The sequence below is a fragment of the Halictus rubicundus genome, unplaced genomic scaffold, assembly GCF_050948215.1.
Source record: "Halictus rubicundus isolate RS-2024b unplaced genomic scaffold, iyHalRubi1_principal scaffold0149, whole genome shotgun sequence".
Classification (NCBI taxonomy): domain Eukaryota; kingdom Metazoa; phylum Arthropoda; class Insecta; order Hymenoptera; family Halictidae; genus Halictus; species Halictus rubicundus.
In genome coordinates, this window is record NW_027488690.1 from 57125 (window position 1) to 78690 (window position 21566).

The 21566-nt window shown below is 42.2% G+C and overlaps 1 protein-coding gene across 1 annotated transcript; it reads left to right on the top strand.

Annotated features, from left to right (window-relative positions):
- The first annotated feature begins 16461 nt into the window (after window positions 1-16461).
- LOC143363840 (uncharacterized) lies at window positions 16462-21342 on the top strand. The gene is made up of 4 exons (XM_076804372.1): window positions 16462-17419; window positions 17993-18133; window positions 18503-18901; window positions 20585-21342. Exons 1-4 carry the CDS (start codon window positions 16462-16464, stop codon window positions 21340-21342), a joined length of 2256 nt encoding a protein of 751 aa, XP_076660487.1.
- Window positions 21343-21566: the final 224 nt, after the last annotated feature.

Here is a 21566-nt window from a genome sequence, read left to right on the forward strand (position 1 = left end):
TAGGATAGGATAGATGATAGGATAGGATAGAGGATAGGATAGGATAGAGGATAGGATAGGATAAAGGATAGGATAGAGGATTGGTTAGTATAAAGGATAGGAGAGGATAGAGGATAGGATAGGATTGAGGATAGGATAGGATAGAGGATAGGACAGGATAGAGCATAGGATAGGATAGGATTGAGGGTAGGATAGAGTATAGAATAGGAAAGAGCATAGGATAGGATAGGATTGAGGATAGGATAGGATAGAGGATAGGATAGGATAGAGGATAGGTTGGGGATTGGATAGGATAGAGGACAGGAGACGATAGAAGATAAGATAGGGGATTGGATAGGATAGAGGGCAGGTGACGATAGAGGATAAGTTAGGGGATTTGCTAGGATAGAGGACAGGGGACGATAGAGATTGGATAGGATAGATGATATTATAGGATAGAGGATAGGATAGGATAGAGAATAGGTTGGGGATTGGATAGGATAGAGGACAGGAGACGATAGAAGATAAGATAGGGGATTGGATAGGATAGAGGGCAGGTGACGATAGAGGATAAGATAGGGGATTTGCTAGGATAGAGGACAGGGGACGATAGAGATTGGATAGGATAGAGGATAGGATAGGATAGATGATATTATAGGATAGAGGATAGAATATGATAGAGGTTACGATATTATAGAGGATACGATAGGATAGAGGATAGGATATGGTATGGGATAGGATAGAGGACAGGACACGATAGAGGATAAGATAGGGGATTTGATAGAATAGAGGACAGGAGAAGATAGAGAATAGGATATGATAGAGGATAGGATAGGATAGAGGATAGGATAGGATAGAGGATAGGATAGGATAGAGCAGACGATAGAGGATAGGATAGGATCGAGGATAGGATAGGGGATTGGATAGGATAGAGGATAGGAGACGATGGAGGATAGGATAGGATAGAGGATAGGATAGGATAGAAGATTGGATAGTATAAAGGATGGGTGAGGATAGAGAATAGGATAGCATTGAGGATAGGATAGGATAGTGGATAGGATACGATAGAGCAGACGAAAGAGGATAGGATAGGATAGAGGATAGGGTAGGAGATTGGATAGGATAGAGGATAGGATAGGGTAGATGATATTATAGGCAAGAGGATAGGATATGATAGAGGATACGATATTATAGAGGATAGGATAGGATAGAGAATAGGATAGGATAGAGGATATGTTAGGATAGAGTATAGGATAGGATAGAGGATAGGATAGGATAGAGGATGGGATAGGATAGGATAGAGGATAGGATAGGATAGAGGATAGGATAGGATAGAGGATAGGATAGGATAGAGGATAGGATAGGATAGAGGATAGAGGATAGGATAGGATAGGATAGGATAGGATAGAGGATAGGATAGGATAGAGGATAGGATAGGATAGAGGATAGGATAGGATAGAGGACAGGATAGGATAGAGGATTGGATAGGATAGAGGATATGATAGGATAGCGGATAGGATATAATGGAGTATAGGTTAGGAATGAGGATAGGATAGGGTTCAGGATAGGATAGGATAGAGAATAGGATAGGATAGAGGATAGGTTAGGATAGAGTATAGGATAGGATAGAGGATAGGATAGGATAGCGGATAGTATAGGATAGAGGATAGGATAGGATAGAGGATAGGATAGGATAGAGGATAGGATAGGATAGAGGATAGGAGAGGATAGAGGATAGGATAGGATAGAGGATAGGATAGGATAGAGGATAGGATAGGATAGAGGATAGGAGAGAAGATAGGATAGAGGATATGATAGGATAGCGGATAGGATATAATGGAGTATAGGATAGGAATGAGGATAGGATAGGGTTCAGGATAGGATAGGATAGAGGATAGGATAAGATAGAGGATAGGTTAGGATAGAGGATAGGATAGGATAGGATAGAGGATAGGATAGGATAGAGGATAGGATAGGATAGAGGATAGGATAGGATAGAGGATAGGATAGAATAGAGGATAGGATAGGATAGAGGATAGGATAGGATAGAGGATAGGATAGGATAGAGGATAGGATAGGATAGAGGATAGGATAGAATAGAGGATAGGATAGGATAGAGGATAGGATAGGATAGAGGATAGGATAGAGGATTGGTTAGTATAAAGGATAGGAGAGGATAGAGGATAGGATAGGATAGAGGATAGGATAGGATAGAGGATATGATAGAGGATAGGATAGAGGATTGGATAGGATAGAGGATATTATAGGATAGAGGATATGATACGATAGCGGATAGGATATAATGGAGTATAGGATAGTAATGAAGATAGGATAGCGTTGAGGATAGGATAGGATAGAGGATAGGATAGGATAGAGGATAGGTTAGGATAGAGGATAGGATAGGATAGAGGATAGGATAGGATAGAGGATAGGATTGGATAGAGGATAGGATAGGATAGAGGATAGGATAGGATAGAGGATAGGATAGAGGATAGGATAGAGGATAGGATAGAGGATAGGATAGAGGATAGGATAGAGGATAGGATAGAGGATAGGATAGAGGATTGGATAGGATAGAGGATATTATAGGATAGAGGATATGATAGGATAGCGGATAGGATAGGATAGAGGATAGGATAGGATAGGATAGAGGATAGGATAGGATAGAGGATAGGATAGGATAGAGGATAGGATAGGATAGAGGATAGGATAGGATAGAGGATAGGATAGGATAGAGGATAGGATAGGATAGAGGATAGGATAGGATAGAGGATAGGTTAGGATAGAGTATAGGATAGGATAGAGGATAGGATAGGATAGCGGATAGTATAGGATAGAGGATAGGATAGGATAGAGGATAGGATAGGATAGAGGATAGGATAGGATAGAGGATAGGAGACGATAGAGGATAGGATAGGATAGAGGATTGGATAGGATAGAGGATAGGATAGGATAGAGGATAGGATAGAGGATAGGATAGAGGATATGATAGGATAGCGGATAGGATATAATGGAGTATAGGATAGGAATGAGGATAGGATAGGGTTCAGGATAGGATAGGATAGAGGATAGGATAAGATAGAGGATAGGTTAGGATAGAGGATAGGATAGGATAGAGCATAGGATAGGATAGGATTAAGGGTAGGATAGGATAGAGGATAGGATAGGATAGAGGATAGGATAGGATAGAGGATAGGATAGAGGATAGGATAGGATAGAGGATATGATAGAGGATAGGATAGACGATTGGATAGGATAGAGGATATTATAGGATAGAGGATATGATACGATAGCGGATAGGATATAATGGAGTATACGATAGTAATGAGGATAGGATAGCGTTGAGGATAGGATAGGATAGAGGATAGGATAGGATAGAGGATAGGATAGGATAGAGGATAGGTTAGGATAGAGGATAGGATAGGATAGAGGATAGGATAGGATAGAGGATAGGATAGGACAGAGGATAGGATAGGATAGAGGATAGGATAGGATAGAGGATAGGATAGAGGATAGGATAGAGGATTGGGTAGGATAGAGGATATGATAGGATAGCGGATAGGATATAATGGAGTATAGGATAGGAATGAGGATAGGATAGGGTTCAGGATAGGATAGGATAGAGGATAGGATAGGATAGAGGATAGGATAGGATAGAGGATAGGATAGGATAGAGGATAGGATAGGATAGAGGATAGGATAGGATAGAGGATAGGATAGGATAGAGGATAGGATAGGATAGAGGATAGGATAGGATAGAGGATAGGATAGGATAGAGGATAGGATAGGATAGAGGATAGGATAGGATAGAGGATAGGATAGGATAGAGGATAGGATAGGATAGAGGATAGGATAGGATAGAGGATAGGATAGGATAGAGGATAGGATAGGATAAAGGATAGGATAGAGGATTGGTTAGTATAAAGGATAGGAGAGGATAGAGGATAGGATAGGATTGAGGATAGGATAGGATAGAGGATAGGACAGGATAGAGCATAGGATAGGATAGGATTGAGGGTAGGATAGAGGATAGGATAGGATAGAGGATAGGATAGTATAAAGGATAGGTGAGGATAGAGAATAGGATAGCATTGAGGATAGGATAGGATAGTGGATAGGATAGGATAGAGCAGACGATAGAGGATAGGATAGGGGATTGGATAGGATAGAGGATAGGAGACGATGGAGGATAGGATAGGATAGAGGATAGAGGATAGGATAGGATAGGATAGGATAGAGGATAGGATAGGATACAGGATAGGATAGGATAGAGGATAGAATAGGATAGAGGATAGGATAGGATAGAGGACAGGATAGGATAGAGGATTGGATAGGATAGAGGATATGATAGGATAGCGGATAGGATATAATGGAGTATAGGTTAGGAATGAGGATAGGATAGGGTTCAGGATAGGATAGGATAGAGAATAGGATAGGTTAGGATAGAGTATAGGATAGGATAGAGGATAGGATAGGATAGCGGATAGTATAGGATAGAGGATAGGATAGGATAGAGGATAGGATAGGATAGAGGATAGGATAGGATAGAGGATAGGATAGGATAGAGGATAGGAGACGATAGAGGATAGGATAGGATAGAGGATTGGATAGGATAGAGGATAGGATAGGATAGAGGATAGGATAGAGGATAGGATAGAGGATATGATAGGATAGCGGATAGGATATAATGGAGTATAGGATAGGAATGAGGATAGGATAGGGTTCAGGATAGGATAGGATAGAGGATAGGATAAGATAGAGGATAGGTTAGGATAGAGGATAGGATAGGATAGAGCATAGGATAGGATAGGATTAAGGGTAGGATAGGATAGAGGATAGGATAGGATAGAGGATAGGATAGGATAGAGGATAGGATAGAGGATAGGATAGGATAGAGGATATGATAGAGGATAGGATAGACGATTGGATAGGATAGAGGATATTATAGGATAGAGGATATGATACGATAGCGGATAGGATATAATGGAGTATACGATAGTAATGAGGATAGGATAGCGTTGAGGATAGGATAGGATAGAGGATAGGATAGGATAGAGGATAGGATAGGATAGAGGATAGGTTAGGATAGAGGATAGGATAGGATAGAGGATAGGATAGGATAGAGGATAGGATAGGACAGAGGATAGGATAGGATAGAGGATAGGATAGGATAGAGGATAGGATAGAGGATAGGATAGAGGATTGGGTAGGATAGAGGATATGATAGGATAGCGGATAGGATATAATGGAGTATAGGATAGGAATGAGGATAGGATAGGGTTCAGGATAGGATAGGATAGAGGATAGGATAGGATAGCGGATAGGTTAGGATAGAGGATAGGTTAGGATAGAGGATAGGATAGGATAGAGGATGGGATAGGATAGAGGATAGGATATAATGGAGTATAGGATAGGAATGAGGATAGGATAGGGTTGAGGATAGGATAGGATAGAGGTTAGGATAGTGTAGAGAATAGGATAGGATAGAGGATAGGATAGGATAGAGGATAGGATAGGATAGAGGATAGGATAGGATAGAGGATAGGATAGGATAGAGGATAGGATAGGATAGAGGATAGGATAGGATAGAGGATAGGATAGGATAGAGGATAGGATAGGATAGAGGATAGGATAGGATAGAGGATAGGATAGGATAGAGGATAGGATAGGATAGAGGATAGGATAGGATAGAGGATAGGATAGGATAGAGGATAGGATAGGGGATTGGATAGGATAGAGGATAGGATTGGATAGAGGATAGGATAGGATAGAGGATAGGATAGGATAGAGGATAGGATAGAATAGAGGATAGGATAGGATAGAGGATAGGATAGGGTAGAGGATAGGATAGGATAGAGGATAGGATAGGATAGAGGATAGGATAGGATAGAAGATAGGATAGGATAGGATAGAGGATAGGATAGGATAGAGGATAGGATAGGATAGAGGATAGGATAGGATAGAGGATAGGATAGGATAGAGGATAGGATAGGATAAAGGATAGGATAGAGGATTGGTTAGTATAAAGGATAGGAGAGGATAGAGGATAGGATAGGATTGAGGATAGGATAGGATAGAGGATAGGACAGGATAGAGCATAGGATAGGATAGGATCGAGGGTAGGATAGAGGATAGGATAGGATAGAGGATAGGATAGTATAAAGGATAGGTGAGGATAGAGAATAGGATAGCATTGAGGATAGGATAGGATAGTGGATAGGATAGGATAGAGCAGACGATAGAGGATAGGATAGGGGATTGGATAGGATAGAGGATAGGAGACGATGGAGGATAGGATAGGATAGAGGATAGAGGATAGGATAGGATAGGATAGGATAGAGGATAGGATAGGATAGAGGATAGGATAGGATAGAGGATAGAATAGGATAGAGGATAGGATAGGATAGAGGATAGGAGACGATAGAGGATAGGATAGGATAAAGGATAGGATAGGATAGAGGATAGGATAGGATAGAGGATAGGATAGAGGATAGGATAGAGGATATGATAGGATAGCGGATAGGATATAATGGAGTATAGGATAGGAATGAGGATAGGATAGGGTTCAGGATAGGATAGCATAGAGGATAGGATAGGATAGAGGATAGAGGATAGGATAGGATAGATGATAGGATAGGATAGAGGATAGGATAGGATAGAGGATAGGATAGGATAAAGGATAGGATAGAGGATTGGTTAGAGGATTGGATAGGATAGAGGATATTATAGGATAGAGGATATGATACGATAGCGGATAGGATATAATGGAGTATAGGATAGTAATGAAGATAGGATAGCGTTGAGGATAGGATAGGATAGAGGATAGGATAGGATAGAGGATAGGTTAGGATAGAGGATAGGATAGGATAGAGGATAGGATAGGATAGAGGATAGGATTGGATAGAGGATAGGATAGGATAGAGGATAGGATAGGATAGAGGATAGGATAGAGGATAGGATAGAGGATAGGATAGAGGATAGGATAGAGGATAGGATAGAGGATAGGATAGAGGATTGGATAGGATAGAGGATATTATAGGATAGAGGATATGATAGGATAGCCGATAGGATATAATGGAGTATAGGATAGGAATGAGGATAGGATAGCGTTGAGGATAGGATAGGATAGAGGATAGGATAGGATAGAGGGTAGGTTAGGATAGAGGATAGGATAGGATAGAGGATAGGATAGGAAAGAGGATAGGATAGGATAGAGGATAGGTTAGGATAGAGGATTGGATAGTATAAAGGATAGGTGAGGATAGAGAATAGGATAGCATTGAGGATAGGATAGGATAGTGGATAGGATAGGATAGAGCAGACGATAGAGGATAGGATAGGATAGAGGATAGGGTAGGAGATTGGATAGGATAGAGGATACGATAGGGTAGATGATATCATAGGCAAGAGGATAGGATATGATAGAGGATACGATATTATAGAGGATAGGATAGGATAGAGAATAGGATAGGATAGAGGATAGGTTAGGATAGTGTATAGGATAGGATAGAGGATCGGATAGCATAGAGGATAGGATAGGATAGAGGATAGGATAGGATAGAGGATAGGATAGGATAGAGGATAGGATAGCATAGAGGATAGGATAGGATAGAGGATAGGATAGGATAGAGGATAGGATAGGATAGAGGATAGGATAGGATAGAGGATAGGATAGGATAGAGGATAGGAGACGATAGAGGATAGGATAGGATAGAGGATTGGATAGGATAGAGGATAGGATAGGATAGAGGATAGGATAGAGGATAGGATAGAGGATATGATAGGATAGCGGATAGGATATAATGGAGTATAGGATAGGAATGAGGATAGGATAGGGTTCAGGATAGGATAGGATAGAGGATAGGATAAGATAGAGGATAGGTTAGGATAGAGGATAGGATAGGATAGAGCATAGGATAGGATAGGATTAAGGGTAGGATAGGATAGAGGATAGGATAGGATAGAGGATAGGATAGGATAGAGGATAGGATAGAGGATAGGATAGGATAGAGGATATGATAGAGGATAGGATAGACGATTGGATAGGATAGAGGATATTATAGGATAGAGGATATGATACGATAGCGGATAGGATATAATGGAGTATACGATAGTAATGAGGATAGGATAGCGTTGAGGATAGGATAGGATAGAGGATAGGATAGGATAGAGGATAGGATAGGATAGAGGATAGGTTAGGATAGAGGATAGGATAGGATAGAGGATAGGATAGGATAGAGGATAGGATAGGACAGAGGATAGGATAGGATAGAGGATAGGATAGGATAGAGGATAGGATAGAGGATAGGATAGAGGATTGGGTAGGATAGAGGATATGATAGGGGATTGGATAGGATAGAGGATAGGATTGGATAGAGGATAGGATAGGATAGAGGATAGGATAGGATAGAGGATAGGATAGAATAGAGGATAGGATAGGATAGAGGATAGGATAGGGTAGAGGATAGGATAGGATAGAGGATAGGATAGGATAGAGGATAGGATAGGATAGAAGATAGGATAGGATAGGATAGAGGATAGGATAGGATAGAGGATAGGATAGGATAGAGGATAGGATAGGATAGAGGATAGGATAGGATAGAGGATAGGATAGGATAAAGGATAGGATAGAGGATTGGTTAGTATAAAGGATAGGAGAGGATAGAGGATAGGATAGGATTGAGGATAGGATAGGATAGAGGATAGGACAGGATAGAGCATAGGATAGGATAGGATCGAGGGTAGGATAGAGGATAGGATAGGATAGAGGATAGGATAGTATAAAGGATAGGTGAGGATAGAGAATAGGATAGCATTGAGGATAGGATAGGATAGTGGATAGGATAGGATAGAGCAGACGATAGAGGATAGGATAGGGGATTGGATAGGATAGAGGATAGGAGACGATGGAGGATAGGATAGGATAGAGGATAGAGGATAGGATAGGATAGGATAGGATAGAGGATAGGATAGGATAGAGGATAGGATAGGATAGAGGATAGAATAGGATAGAGGATAGGATAGGATAGAGGATAGGAGACGATAGAGGATAGGATAGGATAAAGGATAGGATAGGATAGAGGATAGGATAGGATAGAGGATAGGATAGAGGATAGGATAGAGGATATGATAGGATAGCGGATAGGATATAATGGAGTATAGGATAGGAATGAGGATAGGATAGGGTTCAGGATAGGATAGCATAGAGGATAGGATAGGATAGAGGATAGAGGATAGGATAGGATAGATGATAGGATAGGATAGAGGATAGGATAGGATAGAGGATAGGATAGGATAAAGGATAGGATAGAGGATTGGTTAGAGGATTGGATAGGATAGAGGATATTATAGGATAGAGGATATGATACGATAGCGGATAGGATATAATGGAGTATAGGATAGTAATGAAGATAGGATAGCGTTGAGGATAGGATAGGATAGAGGATAGGATAGGATAGAGGATAGGTTAGGATAGAGGATAGGATAGGATAGAGGATAGGATAGGATAGAGGATAGGATTGGATAGAGGATAGGATAGGATAGAGGATAGGATAGGATAGAGGATAGGATAGAGGATAGGATAGAGGATAGGATAGAGGATAGGATAGAGGATAGGATAGAGGATAGGATAGAGGATTGGATAGGATAGAGGATATTATAGGATAGAGGATATGATAGGATAGCCGATAGGATATAATGGAGTATAGGATAGGAATGAGGATAGGATAGCGTTGAGGATAGGATAGGATAGAGGATAGGATAGGATAGAGGGTAGGTTAGGATAGAGGATAGGATAGGATAGAGGATAGGATAGGAAAGAGGATAGGATAGGATAGAGGATAGGTTAGGATAGAGGATTGGATAGTATAAAGGATAGGTGAGGATAGAGAATAGGATAGCATTGAGGATAGGATAGGATAGTGGATAGGATAGGATAGAGCAGACGATAGAGGATAGGATAGGATAGAGGATAGGGTAGGAGATTGGATAGGATAGAGGATACGATAGGGTAGATGATATCATAGGCAAGAGGATAGGATATGATAGAGGATACGATATTATAGAGGATAGGATAGGATAGAGAATAGGATAGGATAGAGGATAGGTTAGGATAGTGTATAGGATAGGATAGAGGATCGGATAGCATAGAGGATAGGATAGGATAGAGGATAGGATAGGATAGAGGATAGGATAGGATAGAGGATAGGATAGCATAGAGGATAGGATAGGATAGAGGATAGGATAGGATAGAGGATAGGATAGGATAGAGGATAGGATAGGATAGGATAGAGGATAGGATAGGATAGAGGATAGGATAGGATAGGATAGAGGATAGGATAGGATAGAGGATAGGATAGGATAGAGGATAGGATAGGATAGAGGATAGGATAGGATAGAGGATAGGATAGGATAGAGGATAGGATAGGATAGAGGATAGGATAGGATAGAGGATAGGATAGGATAGAGGATAGGATAGGATAGAGGATAGGATAGGATAGAGGATAGGATAGGATAAAGGATAGGATAGAGGATTGGTTAGTATAAAGGATAGGAGAGGATAGAGGATAGGATAGGATTGAGGATAGGATAGGATAGAGGATAGGACAGGATAGAGCATAGGATAGGATAGGATTGAGGGTAGGATAGAGGATAGGATAGGATAGAGGATAGGATAGTATAAAGGATAGGTGAGGATAGAGAATAGGATAGCATTGAGGATAGGATAGGATAGTGGATAGGATAGGATAGAGCAGACGATAGAGGATAGGATAGGGGATTGGATAGGATAGAGGATAGGAGACGATGGAGGATAGGATAGGATAGAGGATAGAGGATAGGATAGGATAGGATAGGATAGAGGATAGGATAGGATAGAGGATAGGATAGGATAGAGGATAGAATAGGATAGAGGATAGGATAGGATAGAGGACAGGATAGGATAGAGGATTGGATAGGATAGAGGATATGATAGGATAGCGGATAGGATATAATGGAGTATAGGTTAGGAATGAGGATAGGATAGGGTTCAGGATAGGATAGGATAGAGAATAGGATAGGATAGAGGATAGGTTAGGATAGAGTATAGGATAGGATAGAGGATAGGATAGGATAGCGGATAGTATAGGATAGAGGATAGGATAGGATAGAGGATAGGATAGGATAGAGGATAGGATAGGATAGAGGATAGGAGACGATAGAGGATAGGATAGGATAGAGGATAGGATAGGATAGAGGATAGGATAGGATAGAGGATAGGATAGAGGATAGGATAGAGGATATGATAGGATAGCGGATAGGATATAATGGAGTATAGGATAGGAATGAGGATAGGATAGGGTTCAGGATAGGATAGCATAGAGGATAGGATAGGATAGAGGATAGGATAGGATAGAGGATAGGATAGGATAGAGGATAGGATAGGATAGAGGATAGGATAGGATAGAGGATAGGATAGGATAGAGGATAGGATAGGATAGAGGATAGGATAGGATAAAGGATAGGATAGAGGATTGGTTAGTATAAAGGATAGGAGAGGATAGAGGATAGCATAGGATTGAGGATAGGATAGGATAGAGGATAGGACAGGATAGAGCATAGGATAGGATAGGATTGAGGGTAGGATAGAGGATAGGATAGGATAGAGGATAGGATAGTATAAAGGATAGGTGAGGATAGAGAATAGGATAGCATTGAGGATAGGATAGGATAGTGGATAGGATAGGATAGAGCAGACGATAGAGGATAGGATAGGGGATTGGATAGGATAGAGGATAGGAGACGATGGAGGATAGGATAGGATAGAGGATAGAGGATAGGATAGGATAGGATAGGATAGAGGATAGGATAGGATAGAGGATAGGATAGGATAGAGGATAGAACAGGATAGAGGATAGGATAGGATAGAGGACAGGATAGGATAGAGGATTGGATAGGATAGAGGATATGATAGGATAGCGGATAGGATATAATGGAGTATAGGTTAGGAATGAGGATAGGATAGGGTTCAGGATAGGATAGGATAGAGAATAGGATAGGATAGAGGATAGGTTAGGATAGAGTATAGGATAGGATAGAGGATAGGATAGGATAGCGGATAGTATAGGATAGAGGATAGGATAGGATAGAGGATAGGATAGGATAGAGGATAGGATAGGATAGAGGATAGGAGACGATAGAGGATAGGATAGGATAGAGGATTGGATAGGATAGAGGATAGGATAGGATAGAGGATAGGATAGAGGATAGGATAGAGGATATGATAGGATAGCGGATAGGATATAATGGAGTATAGGATAGGAATGAGGATAGGATAGGGTTCAGGATAGGATAGGATAGAGGATAGGATAAGATAGAGGATAGGTTAGGATAGAGGATAGGATAGGATAGAGCATAGGATAGGATAGGATTAAGGGTAGGATAGGATAGAGGATAGGATAGGATAGAGGATAGGATAGGATAGAGGATAGGATAGAGGATAGGATAGAGGATAGGATAGGATAGAGGATATGATAGAGGATAGGATAGACGATTGGATAGGATAGAGGATATTATAGGATAGAGGATATGATACGATAGCGGATAGGATATAATGGAGTATACGATAGTAATGAGGATAGGATAGCGTTGAGGATAGGATAGGATAGAGGATAGGATAGGATAGAGGATAGGATAGGATAGAGGATAGGTTAGGATAGAGGATAGGATAGGATAGAGGATAGGATAGGATAGAGGATAGGATAGGACAGAGGATAGGATAGGATAGAGGATAGGATAGGATAGAGGATAGGATAGAGGATAGGATAGAGGATTGGGTAGGATAGAGGATATGATAGGATAGCGGATAGGATATAATGGAGTATAGGATAGGAATGAGGATAGGATAGGGTTCAGGATAGGATAGGATAGAGGATAGGATAGGATAGAGGATAGGTTAGGATAGAGGATAGGATAGGATAGAGGATAGGATAGGATAGAGGATGGGATAGGATAGAGGATAGGATATAATGGAGTATAGGATAGGAATGAGGATAGGATAGGGTTGAGGATAGGATAGGATAGAGGTTAGGATAGTGTAGAGAATAGGATAGGATAGAGGATAGGATAGGATAGAGGATAGGATAGGATAGAGGATAGGATAGGATAGAGGATAGGATAGGATAGAGGATAGGATAGGATAGAGGATAGGATAGGATAGAGGATAGGATAGGATAGAGGATAGGATAGGATAGAGGATAGGATAGGATAGAGGATAGGATAGGATAGAGGATAGGATAGGATAGAGGATAGGATAGGGGATTGGATAGGATAGAGGATAGGAGACGATGGACGATACTATAGGATACAGGATAGGATAGGATAGAGGATAGGATAGAGGATTGGTTAGTATATAGGATAGGAGAGGATACAGGACAGGATAGGATTGAGGATAGGATAGGATAGAGGATAGGATAGGATAGATGATATTATAGGATAGAGGATAGAATATGATAGAGGATACGATATTATAGAGGATACGATAGGATAGAGGATTGGAAAGGGGATTGGATAGGATAGAGGATAGGATAGAGGATAGGATAGAGGATAGGATAGGATAGAGAATAGGATAGGATAGATGATATTATAGGCAAGAGGATAGGATATGATAGAGGATACGATATTATAGAGGATAGGATAGGATAGAGTATCGGATAGGATAGAACAGAGGATAGGATGGGGGATTGGATAGGATAGAGGACAGGAGACGATAGAGGATAGTATAGGATAGAGGATAGGATAGGATAGAGAATAGGATAGAATAGATGATATTACAGGCAAGAGGATAGAATATGATAGAGGATACGATATTATAGAGGATAGGATAGGATAGAGGATAGGATCGGATAGAGGATAGGATAGGGGATTGGATAGGATAGAGGATTGGAGACGATGGAGGATAGGATAGGAGGTAGGATTGGATAGGATAGAGGATAGGATAGGATAGAGGATAGGGTAGGGGATTGGATAGGATAGAGGATAGGAGACGATGGACGATAGGATTGGATAGAGGATAGGATAGAGGATTGGTTAGTATATAGGATAGGAGAGGATACAGGACAGGATAGGATTGAGGATAGGAAAGGATAGAGGATAGGATAGGATAGAGGATATGCTAGGATAGAGGATAGGATAGGATAGAGGATAGGGTAGGATAGAGGATAGGATAGGATAGAGGATAGGATAGGATAGAGGATAGGATAGGATAGAGGATAGGATAGGATAGAGTATAGAATAGGAAAGAGCATAGGATAGGATAGGATTGAGGATAGGATAGGATAGAGGATAGGATAGGATAGAGGATAGGTTGGGGATTGGATAGGATAGAGGACAGGAGACGATAGAAGATAAGATAGGGGATTGGATAGGATAGAGGGCAGGTGACGATAGAGGATAAGTTAGGGGATTTGCTAGGATAGAGGACAGGGGACGATAGAGATTGGATAGGATAGATGATATTATAGGATAAAGGATAGGATAGGATAGAGAATAGGTTGGGGATTGGATAGGATAGAGGACAGGAGACGATAGAAGATAAGATAGGGGATTGGATAGGATAGAGGGCAGGTGACGATAGAGGATAAGATAGGGGATTTGCTAGGATAGAGGACAGGGGACGATAGAGATTGGATAGGATAGAGGATAGGATAGGATAGATGATATTATAGGATAGAGGATAGAATATGATAGAGGTTACGATATTATAGAGGATACGATAGGATAGAGGATAGGATAGGGTATGGGATAGGATAGAGGACAGGACACGATAGAGGATAAGATAGGGGATTTGATAGAATAGAGGACAGGAGAAGATAGAGAATAGGATATGATAGAGGATAGGATAGGATAGAGGATAGGATAGGATAGAGGATAGGATAGGATAGAGCAGACGATAGAGGATAGGATAGGATCGAGGATAGGATAGGGGATTGGATAGGATAGAGGATAGGAGACGATGGAGGATAGGATAGGATAGAGGATAGTGTTGAGGCGTGACCCTCAACGGTAATCCCTCGCAGGCCTACGGCAACCGTGCGAACAAAGACGGACCCTTGCCATAACTCGGCGGCATCTGGGGCCCACGCGAGCCGACCCGCGTACCCTTCGAAAATTGTCGCATCCTCGGATGTTTTAGAGGAATATGGCCTTTTACAGCTTGGGGCCCTCTAATAACGTTTACGACGTGTCCGAGGCCCCAGTCCCGCGTTCGAACGACGGTATGGTCAGCAAGGCCAACGCGACAATACATACAAGCCGAAACAGATGCGGGCCAATTGGGCCTGCTCTCGCGTAGTCTCGAAGTCCCGTTAACTACGAATTCGAAGTTCCCACCGGGGCTTGGAGAGGGGGGTCTCACCTCCACGACAAGAGGCGGTCCCAAAAAATACCTCTCCAAGTCCCATCAGCCAATGGCACTAGACTTTTGCATCCCCCGCAAGTTTTCCCCGTCAACGGGGGTGGAATGAGTGGACTTCGAGGCAGCGCACAAACTGACCAGGGAGAACCATCTCAACCGTGAAAACGCGAACAACCATATTTCGACCACGATATTCTCAAGAGCTTTTTTAATCACTGTCTAGTTAGTTGTTAATTTCTGTGTTGCTCTCTATTAATAAATTACATTTTACCGAACAACGGCATCTAATTATTTCGACGAGGTCAACTTTTGTTTAAGTTCGAAATTGACCAGTTGAGCATCGACCAACCCGTGAAGATCTCAACATAAAAATTGGTCCTTCGAGCCGGATACCAGTGACATTGGGACAAGCATCATCCTCTGAGTCACTGTGCCAATCATCGGAGAGCAAGAACAATCAACTATAGTGACAATCTACCGTCGGATCGAAGCGGCAAGGCCTATCTAAGGATCATCGACTCGGGAAATCTACGATCTGCCTGGAACCAATCCATCGCAGAGATTTCCACATCGCAGCCAAGAACGTGGAGAATCATCGAGGGCGTCCACGGATTGCAACCGTAAGGACGTCAAGCGTCGAAGCGTCGTCATCAAGGAGTCTACAGCTGTACGGAACAAGTCCACCGCAGGGAACTCCAACATCGAGACGACGTCATCATCGTAATTGTGAGTCAAAGCATAAATCATACTCGCCAATTTCGTAATTTCGTCGTAGTTCACGTAGTCGTACAATAAAGTCTGTTACGATGGCTTCTCAAGACAAGGCGCAACCCAGCGAACGCGATCTGATTCGAAAACGCGCTACTATAAAAACCAAATTAACATTGTTCAAAGGTTTTATTTCGCCGCTTACATCTTCGGAACAAATCCCTATCGCGAATATAAAAATACGCATAGCGCAAATCGAACGCGAATTTCAAAATTTTCAATTAATCCAAGAAGCGTTAGAATTAAGTGCGGAGGATAATCAGTTTGAATCACGGCTCAACGAAAGAGCCGAATTCGAAGCGCAATATTTCGAAACATTAGCTATGGCAAGGCAACTCGAGGGCGAACATGATAGGGCACAAGCTCAGGCAGACCGTCTTGCGATAAATGCACAATTGTCTCATTCTCAACAATTCTCGGGTTTGGGCGCCGGAAATTCGAACGCAGACTCTCCGTTAACGGTTCATTCGGAAACTCACACGCAGGTTAAATTACCGACCATGCAATTGCCGGAATTTAGTGGTTCTTGTGACGGATGGCCAAGTTTTTCGGACGCATTCAGGGCAGCAGTTCACGACGATGTCAAGTTGCGCGGCGTGCAGAAATTAGTTTATCTAAAATCATGCGTAAAGGGGCAAGCCGCCGGACTCATCGAATCATTAGAAACTACCGAGGCGAATTACTCGGTAGCTTGGGATATTCTCGAAAAAACGTATAACGATCCAAGGATTATTATTAACAATAGGATTCAGGCATTTTTCGAACTACAAGCATGTACGCGAAACGTGAATAAGTCGTTGACGGACTTAACGCATTTAGTAACCAAGCATTACAACGCATTGAAGGCTCTCAAAAAACCTTTTCTTGAATCGTTCCCGATTTACGCAATCACAAGCAAACTAGACGATCAAACGCGATTAAAATGGAGAGAACATACTCAGGATACCGAAATCCCGAGCATGGACGATCTTTTGCAATTTTTACATAGTCGTTGCAAAATATTAGAACCGGCAAAGAACGAGCCAATTAAGGCAACCAGTCAATCTTTTACGAACCCGAACATTCGAATCCGGAAACTATCTAATTCGAACGTGCACGCCTTAACACTTTCCGTGCAAAAGGGGCGCTGCGCATTGTGCAAGGGCAATCACTACATCCAATATTGCCAGAAATTCCTAAGCACAACCGTCGAAAGACGCATCGAAATCGTGCAGAAGGCAGGCTTGTGCATAAACTGTCTCCGACCGAATCACGATGTTACAAAGTGCACCTTTGGCACATGTAAACAATGCAACGAAAAACATAATACATTGCTGCACAAGGAGCCATCGGCTAGACTTGCAACGGTCGTATCATTAAAATCGATCTTAGGCATCGAAACGTTTATTTCCACCGCGGTTGTGTATATTCCGGACAAGGCAGGTCGTCTTATTTCATGTAGAGTCATCCTAGATTCAGCATCGCAGTCAAATCTCATGACTGAACGCTTCGCAAAAAGGTTAGGCCTTTCGTTAAAGGGAACTAACATTCCAATTATAGGGGTCAACAAGGGTGTATCCAACACCATGCACTATTCGCGTGCCACTATTCAATCGCGAATTAACAAATTCACCGCAGACGCCACATTTTTCATTCTCCCCAGCATCACCGCTACGTTACCATCTAAACAAATTTCAAAGACGCAACTTCAGATTCCGTCTAATTTGCCACTGGCAGATCCTAATTTCAACGTTCCCTCCGAGATAGATGCTTTGCTCGGCGTAGATTTGTTCTACGAAGTTCAGTGCGTTGGGAAAATAAATCTTGCGAATAGTTCGCTAATCCTAAGCAAAACTAAATTTGGTTGGGTTTTAGCAGGGACGGTACCGGGCGAAAATTCTAATCAGGCAACTCATTGCCATGTAACCCGTATTTCTTTGAATGATAACATATCAAGGTTTTGGGAATTGGAAGAAATACCGCAAAGGCCTGTTCTATCAATTGACGAGCGCACATGTGAGAAACATTACGTGGAACATATCACGCGCGACTCCGTGACCGGGAAATACACTGTAAAACTCCCATTCAAATCTTTCCCACCGAATTTAGGAGATTCATATAAGGCCGCGCTTCGCAGATTTCACGCGCTAGAAACAAAACTCGCAAGGGAACCCGCACTAAGGGAAGAATATGTCAATTTTTTAAGGGAATATCAAAAATTAGGTCATATGACGAAACTCGAATCCGCTAGTACGACTGAAGGGTACTATCTACCGCACCACGCAATAGTCAAGACAGACAGTCTGACTACTAAGGTACGCGTAGTATTTGATGCCTCAGCGAAAACTACATCAGGTCAATCACTAAACGACAATATTTTGACAGGCCCTACCATTCAAGAAGAGCTTTACGCACTCTTAATTAAATTTCGAACCTACACATACGTTATAACGGCTGACATAGAAAAGATGTATCGGCAGATCGAAGTCAGTTCCGATCACCGGATATACCAAAAGATTTTATGGCGCGAAACTCCAGACAATCCCATAGAGACGTACGCGCTAAATACCGTGACGTACGGTACATCTGCAGCCCCCTTTTTGGCAATTCGCACGTTATTCCAACTAGCCGCCGACGAAGGCGAAAATTTACCACGAGCCGCACGAGTATTACGCGAGGACTTTTATGTCGACGACATGCTAACCGGCGCGGATACTTTCGAAGAGGCGGTCGCCACTATAAACGAAATTCAATTGCTCTGCGCAAAGGGGGGGTTTAAACTTCGTAAGTGGGCGACAAATAAAGAAGGATTAATTCACGCGTTAACCGACAAGGCAGAATCTGTACATCTTAAATTAGATTTAGACACAACCATCAAGACACTCGGAGTTTATTGGAATGCGCGTACAGATGCAATTTCATATATGGTCAAGGAGTCCGCATTAACAAATAAGGTCACTAAGCGTACTATCCTTTCTAAAATCGCGACATTATTCGATCCTCTCGGACTCTTGGGACCGGTTATTGTGCGCGCAAAATTAATCATGCAAACCTTGTGGAAACTACAACTTGATTGGGATGAATCTTTACCAACGGATCTTCATACCGAGTGGGTTACCTTTTGGGAAGAATTACATGAACTCCAAAATCTTCAAATACGTAGGCATGTTATGCAAGCGGATTGCACCGAGATTCAACTCCACGGGTTTTGTGACGCGAGTGAGCGCGCCTACGGCGCTTGTCTGTACCTGCGGTCCAGCAATAAACATGGGTTAATAATTACGCAATTAATAGCTTCCAAATCAAGAGTAGCTCCGTTAAAAACCGTAACCCTTCCGAGATTAGAATTATGTGCCGCGCAACTTCTCGCACATTTATTCGCCTCCACGAAACAAGCGTTACGACATGTCAATCTTAACAAGGTGTTCTTCTGGTCAGATTCCACCGTAGCTTTGCACTGGATCAAATCAACCCCTCACACATTAAAAACCTTCATATCTCATCGCGTAACGGAGATTCAGGAAATAACGGATATTAGTGACTGGCGTCACATTGCTTCCGCCGAAAATCCGGCAGATTTCATATCTCGCGGCATGCGCTCAGTCGATTTCATTCATTGCGATCTCTGGCATCGCGGGCCATCCTGGTTAGCTCTTGAAGAAGAGCAATGGCCTATGTCTCCGCTTCAACCAATCGACGTACCAGAGTTGCGTCCAATCACAACACTAACAACTCAACTACCTGAACCCGATTTTTTAATCAGGTTCTCTTCGTTTCAGCGGCTTAAACGCGTGGTCGCGTACATGCTTCGATTCGTCCAAAACAGTTTGAAAAAGAGTCCATCATCTGGACCTTTGTCAACACGGGAATTAAATAATGCAGAACTGCGAATCGTGACACTTGTTCAACAACAAGCATACAAATCCGAACTTCGCGAAATTAAGGCATCAAGTCGAATTTCTAATTTGTCATCGTTAACTCCGATTCTAGACGACGATGGCATCTTGCGAGTGGGCGGTCGTTTGAAAAACGCGGCTCTGCCCTTCCGAGAAAAACATCCAATACTATTACCTAAATCTCATTTAGTAACTAGGTTAATTATTCACGAAGCACATCTGAAAAATCTGCACGCCGGTGTACAAGCCACATTAAATGCAATCCGCCAATACTATTGGATTCCACAAGTAAAGGGAGTAATACGAAAAATAATACATAACTGTATTATTTGTCGTCGGGCTAAGCCGGTGTCAATAAATTATCCGATGGGAAATTTACCGGCAAGTAGAGTCACATATTCACGACCGTTTTTACGATGCGGAATTGATTTTTGCGGACCATTCCTTATTAAGGAGAAAATTCATCGAAACCGCGGAAAAATCAAGGTCTACCTAGCCGTCTTTACATGCTTCGTCACTCGAGCCGTACACTTAGAAATTGTATCTGATTTAACGACAGAAGCGTTTTTAGCGGCATTGCGTCGATTCTTTTCGAGACGAGGAAGGGCTAGCGACATTTATTCCGACAATGCGACTAATTTCGTCGGCGCTAATAAGGAAATACGAGAACTGTACAGCTTCTTGAGCGACAAAACAAATAATCAGGCAATCGTTGAATCGCTCGCGAATCAGTCAATAACGTGGCATTTCATACCACCGAGGTCGCCACATTTTGGTGGCATCTGGGAAGCTGCGGTAAAATCCCTAAAGCATCACCTCGTGCGCGTAATGGGGGAGGCACTATTGTCATTCGAAGGCCTCCTGACCTTAACAGCGCAGATTGAAGCGGTCTTAAATTCGCGTCCGCTAACACCTATCTCGAGCGATCCGAACGACCTGACGGCGATAACGCCAGGTCATTTTTTAATTGGCGAGTCTCTGATAAATATGCCTGACCATGATTACGCGCAGGTGCCCGACGGACGACTCTCGTCGTGGCAACATATCCAAAAGATTAAAGCACACTTCTGGAAGCGTTGGAAGACTGAATATTTACAGGAGCTGACCGTTCGTAGGAAATGGCATTCTGGCGGGACATTCCATCTGCCGATCGGATCCATGGTCATACTGCAGGAGGACAACACCCCACCGATGAAATGGCCATTGGGTCGAGTTACCGCAATTCATCCTGGCGAAGACGGTATCATTCGCGTGGTCACTGTAAAAACCTCTCGCGGCGAATACAAGCGATCAGTAAAGCGTCTTTCTCCGTTACCAGTCGACATGTAATTATACAAGCACCCCTATATCCTAGCATAGTTTAAACTTAGTACCTAATATTATATTCATCGTATTAGCTTAGCGGTTCTTTTACTTTATCGATAAGTGCATCCAGCCGATGCTTACTTTAGTTACAAATATAAGTAAGTCCGAGTTCTAATCAACATTGAACAGTCCGTTCAAGGGGGGCGATATGTTGAGGCGTGACCCTCAACGGTAATCCCTCGCAGGCC

Coding starts and splice junctions, on each gene's coding strand:
- LOC143363840 (XM_076804372.1), top strand. CDS start 16,462: ATGGCAAGGCAACTCGAGGGCGAACATGATAGGGCACAAGCTCAGGCA. Junction 17,420..17,992: donor AAAGTGCACCTTTGGCACAT/GTAAACAATGCA, acceptor GTTGGGTTTTAG/CAGGGACGGTACCGGGCGAA. Junction 18,134..18,502: donor ATCAATTGACGAGCGCACAT/GTGAGAAACATT, acceptor ATATTTTGACAG/GCCCTACCATTCAAGAAGAG.